Here is a 5,133-nt window from a genome sequence, read left to right as displayed (position 1 = left end):
TTTTATTTTTAGGATAGAGAATTTTATTTTTATAATTAGAGAAGTATTCTGTATAAATCTAAATTTAGAAAATTGAAAGTGACTCTGATATAAATGATATTTTGAAAAGAAAATATATAAAATTTAAAATAGTAATTAATTTTACATAAATATTAATGTTCAAGAAAAGACGTACGACGAATTTAGATCAGTAACACAACTATTTAACAGGGGTCCATTGATAATTTTTATAAAAAGAGCTGCGCCTATTTAATAATTCATTTAAATCAGGGTCTCCTGACCATTTTTGCCATTAAAATAAAAACATAAAATAAAAAAATCACGTTCTTTTGTCAGTTTTCACCAAGAAAGAGGCACGTGAACTGCATGCCCCATGTGAAATGTAGATGAAGAAATTAAAACAACGAAGTAGGCAAGCCACGCGGGGTGTTGCGCCTGTCGCTGTCCGACCAACGTTGCCATCCCCCCACACCACCTTGTCTCCCATTTAACCCATTTTTATTTTATTTTGTTTTTTTAAAACAAAAAAGACAAAAGTCCTTTACCTATCATAACTACTTTAACCATCTCACCTCACAACTTCCCTTTCACATTAAAATTAACCTTTAATTATCCGTACCAATCAGTCGACCAACCATACTAGTCTCCGACTCAATATCACTATCGCCTACACGATACATCTCTATTGCCCATCACCAAATTATGCTTCCATTAAGTTGGATGACAATATATATATGTTCATTCACAATCTTTATTACCAAAGTATAAAGTGATTAGCTAGTACACATTACTCAAATGACCTATTTTGATTGGAGTATATCAATCGAGCCGACGCATTATGCACGGAGGTCCCATTTTGATTGGAGAGTCATATCGTGCCAATGCTCGAGGAAGCAGATCCGCATGCCCCATGCACGACCACCCCCTACATCGGAAGCACTACATTGCCTCATGTCATGTCCTGATCGATCTTTCTATCTCACACCTTAACCCTCCTTGCACCAAGGAGCGGGTTAAGATTAGGAACAGGCCAAGGTACGTGCGTCCTATACCATGAGCAGAAGGGACACCGTAAAGGCATCTTTTTGGTACAGATGATGCATGAAATTCAATTAGGGTTGACTGATACCTTTTGATTTGGGGGAATTAGGGTTAATTGATACTATACTCTCTTGATTTGGGGGAATTAGGGTCAATTGATCCTGTACGCTCCTGGTTTGGGGGTAATTAGGGTTTACAAGTGGAGGGCCAGTTGGGTGGGCCCACAGTGGGCCCCACCGGCCATAGTGATGGCAAAAGGGGAAGACATGTGGGTCCCCTGGCCGAATTATATATGGAGGTGTTTCCTAGTGAAGTAGTAAGAAGTCAGCGCTTCCTTCCTTGCTTACCATAGCAACAGCACAGTACGGCAAAGTGTTATTTAGGGTTTTGAAGCATGTCAGGAAGAGGCAGGAGGATCACCGACGAGGAGATCAACGAGCTCATCTCTAAGCTCCAGTCGATGCTGCCGGAATCCCGGCGCCGGAACGCAGGCAGGGTAAGCATAATTAGCTCAACGAGCTTCTTCACTCATGCAATTAGCTAGCTAGTAATTAATCCAACACACAAAGCTTTCTTTTGCAGGTGTCGGCGTCCAAGTTGCTCAAGGAGACGTGCAGCTACATCAAGAGCTTGCACCGGGAGGTGGACGGCCTCAGCGACCGGCTCGCCGGTCTGATGGACACCATGGACAGCAACAGCCCTCAGGCTGAGATCGTCAGGGGCCTCCTCAGGTCATAACTATTATATCTTGTGATTATATATATATATATATACTTATCACACGGCACTGCCATCGTGTTTACTTGAGAGAGAGGTAGCTTGCTAGACATGTACTTATTTGATTTTGATCTGCAGCTTTTAGTTAATGGCTTCTGTACATTTCTCTTGGCCTGGCTTGAGTTCCGTGAGCAACCGAGCTAGAGAAATACATGTATCGTGTGTTCTATGGTTGATCCCTCTATGTAAACAGTTCCATGGTTGTCTCTAGCAAATTGTTGGGTATTTTATTTCTCCGTTAGAATATAGTAACATATATACGAATTTGTCATAAGGAATTAGCTTGATTGGACTATTGGTTTAATTATATATGAGCTGATTTAATGGATGTGGATTTCATGTGTGTAAAAATTCGTTGATCTTGCTTTTCTGTTATTATTGACTATAATGGAATTAGATTCGAAGGCTATATGTATATGAGCTGTGGTCCTATAGAGTTATGAATCACATACGTACGGTCCTTCTTTCATCCCATCAGGAATAGAAATATGCTCTAACTTCTGCTAAAGATACAAGCCGGCCGTTGTACATTTCTTGTTCTTCCTTTTTGAGATTGTTATCAGGGCAATGGCGATGAATCTTGATTCAGGTTTTATTTACCGCTTTAGTCGATTTCGCTTTATTAATTAATTTACTATAAATTTAAATGATAATTAAGATCCTGTTTAGAATTGTTCTTGTCTATTTGGTTGCACGCATGATTGTAGAATATATAATTCGTTAGATTAAACCTCTTTCATTGGTTTCTTTTTGTTTGTTGCATGTATAGTGTTTGATGAAAGGTTTCTGAACAGAGATTGAGTTGACGGCGAAGAGTTCCAGGATCAATGTGGATTTTGTATCAAAGATTAAATTGATATATAATCTTTTTGATTGAACACGAATGAATTTTATTAAGCATGCATTCTATCAGCGATCACTACAAAAAAAAGAAAATCAGATTTACCAACGGAAATATCCGTCAGTCTTCCGTCGGTATATGACCTTACTGACAGATTATCGACGGAATTATAGGTGTCGGTAGATGATTTGTCGAAAACGAGATTACCGACGGAACCGCTATTCCATCGGTAATATTCTACCGACGGAAAATTAGCCCGTCGGTAATAACGCCATAACAATGTAATGCAATCGAGTGGCAAGTCAAATAGATTACCGATGGAATTGAGATTTTCGTCGATAAATACCGACGAAAAATCAGGTTCCGTCGGTATTTACCGACAAAAAATTAGGTTTCATTGGTATTTACCGATGGAAACTCGATTTTCCGTCGATATTGTATCGAAATATCGACGGAAACTTTGGTTTCCATCGGTAATTTTTTTTATATTTACCGACGGAACTTATTTGTCGTCTGTAAAAAAAAATAGATAGGTGCAATCTACTTTCGTGCTTGTCCTGTTTACAATTTCCAAATATCCAAAACCATCACAGACGATGACATTATAATCCATTACATACAATCCACACATACATCATATAACAATCACACATAAAAATAAAATTTATACATTCTAATAATTCATTCATTCTTCTTCATACAAACATATAAGGGTAAATAAACATTTATACTATTAGAAATAATCAAAATCATCTAAACTAAACAGTTCTACAGAATACAAATACAAATATCCAAAATAAATCCAAGTTTACAGAATACATATCATAATAGAAAGTACTCCAAATAATACAAGAACACAAGATAATAGAGAAAATCCTATCGAAAGATAAATATTAAATAATTATGTTGATGTATAAATAAACATTTTTGCATATATGTATAATAAATTTTATTTATAATAAAATGATACCTGAACAAAAAAATGAGCATATGATGATATGAAAAGTCAATATGTAAATAGAACAGAACATGACTCTTGAAACATATAGTAATAAAATATTTAAAAATGAGTTTATTATAATATCAAAATAAAATAAATATATTACCATGGTCTATATATGATAAAAAAAAACTTAAGTGTAGTTGAACATACCAGTGTAGTTGAACATACCTTAGAAAAAGCTAATCATCACCGTCTGATGGATCTTAAGTCTCCTGTGACTCAAAATCATGTGATGCCTGGGTGAAATTAGTCACGATCACTCGCATCTGGGCCATGAGAGCTTCATTACTCTTGTCACATTCGGCTCTCTTCTTCTCCTCATCAGCTCTCCACTGATTCATATCGACCATCCTCTAATCCATTGATTTCAATTGAGTGCGCAGTTCTTGATTTTCACGTCTTAAAGACTATATATCACTAGAAGAAAAGGAACTAGCACGACCCGCAGGATTCCTCAGACAATCAAATGCAACTTTGGCTTGAGAGCCAAGGCCGTAGAGGGTAAAGTTTTTTGTCCTTCCACCGACAACATCATAATAAATCTCATTTAGTGTGTCGATGGATAGAGACTGTGACTCTCCCCCCCCTCTACTAATGACTAAGATGTCTGAGCCACCCTTTCTGTCATTTGTTGCTGTATACAAACATATAATATCAAATTTAATCAATATTACTAAATACTAAAGATAGAAATGAACAAATGTAATAAAGTTAATAATCGCACATATAGAGTCTGAGATCGAGAATCAACAAATGACCCATCATTCTTCTTATAGGTCTTGAGAAAGACCTCCATACATGTGGGCTGCCAGGCAAACTCACGTTCCTACATTCAAAATAATTTTGGATAAAATTTTACAAGTTTAGTAATAAATACAAAGTTTGGATAAATTATACTCACTAGATCCATGGTATGTTCAACAATAGATTTGGATCCTGACGTATGCCGAGTGGTTCTGGTGCTCGGGCCACCTGGTTCTATATTTCTATTTGCTCTTGCCTTTTCAGCATTTGCTTGCCACCTTTCTACAGCCCAGTGGTCGTCCATGCACTCCATATCGCCTCAAAAATATACGAAGGCCTAGTGCCCTTCTTTCACATATAATACATATGATCTCTGTACAGTTTGGTATAGTAAGTATTTCATGTAGCTTTAAATTCTTTTTCTTGCTCGTACTCCCATGTATATCTTTTCTGCAATTATAAGTTAAACATTTAATTTAAATGATAACTATATTATAGAATATCAATATATTAAATTTACTTACCACAAATTCATTATAATAAAATATCTTCATCTCCTGGTCTACATGCCTCCATGTTGTACCAGACGCGCAAACTCGTTCCTTAAATTTTTCAGTGATATATGTGGCAACTCGGTGGCCATCAGGAATGAACATGCATGAAATAATATTAAGTTATGAGAAATATATTATATATGAACTTGAATTATTAATAAAAAAAATACTTA

At 36.3% G+C, this 5,133-nt stretch overlaps 1 protein-coding gene across 1 annotated transcript; it reads left to right on the top strand.

Moving 5' to 3' along the window:
• The first annotated feature begins 1,342 nt into the window (after positions 1–1,342).
• On the top strand, positions 1,343–2,127 carry LOC122039999 (transcription factor ILI3-like). The gene is made up of 2 exons (XM_042599390.1): positions 1,343–1,537; positions 1,624–2,127. The coding sequence occupies exons 1-2, from the start codon at positions 1,436–1,438 to the stop codon at positions 1,777–1,779; spliced, it is 258 nt and encodes an 85-aa protein (XP_042455324.1). The 5' UTR covers positions 1,343–1,435; the 3' UTR covers positions 1,780–2,127.
• The last annotated feature ends 3,006 nt before the right edge of the window (positions 2,128–5,133 follow it).

Source organism: Zingiber officinale, chromosome 2A (assembly GCF_018446385.1).
Source record: "Zingiber officinale cultivar Zhangliang chromosome 2A, Zo_v1.1, whole genome shotgun sequence".
Classification (NCBI taxonomy): domain Eukaryota; kingdom Viridiplantae; phylum Streptophyta; class Magnoliopsida; order Zingiberales; family Zingiberaceae; genus Zingiber; species Zingiber officinale.
Note: the sequence above shows the minus strand (reverse complement) of the source record. Positions and strands in the feature narration are given on the sequence as shown.

Coding starts and splice junctions, on each gene's coding strand:
- LOC122039999 (XM_042599390.1), top strand. CDS start 1,436: ATGTCAGGAAGAGGCAGGAGGATCACCGACGAGGAGATCAACGAGCTC. Junction 1,538..1,623: donor GGCGCCGGAACGCAGGCAGG/GTAAGCATAATT, acceptor TTTCTTTTGCAG/GTGTCGGCGTCCAAGTTGCT.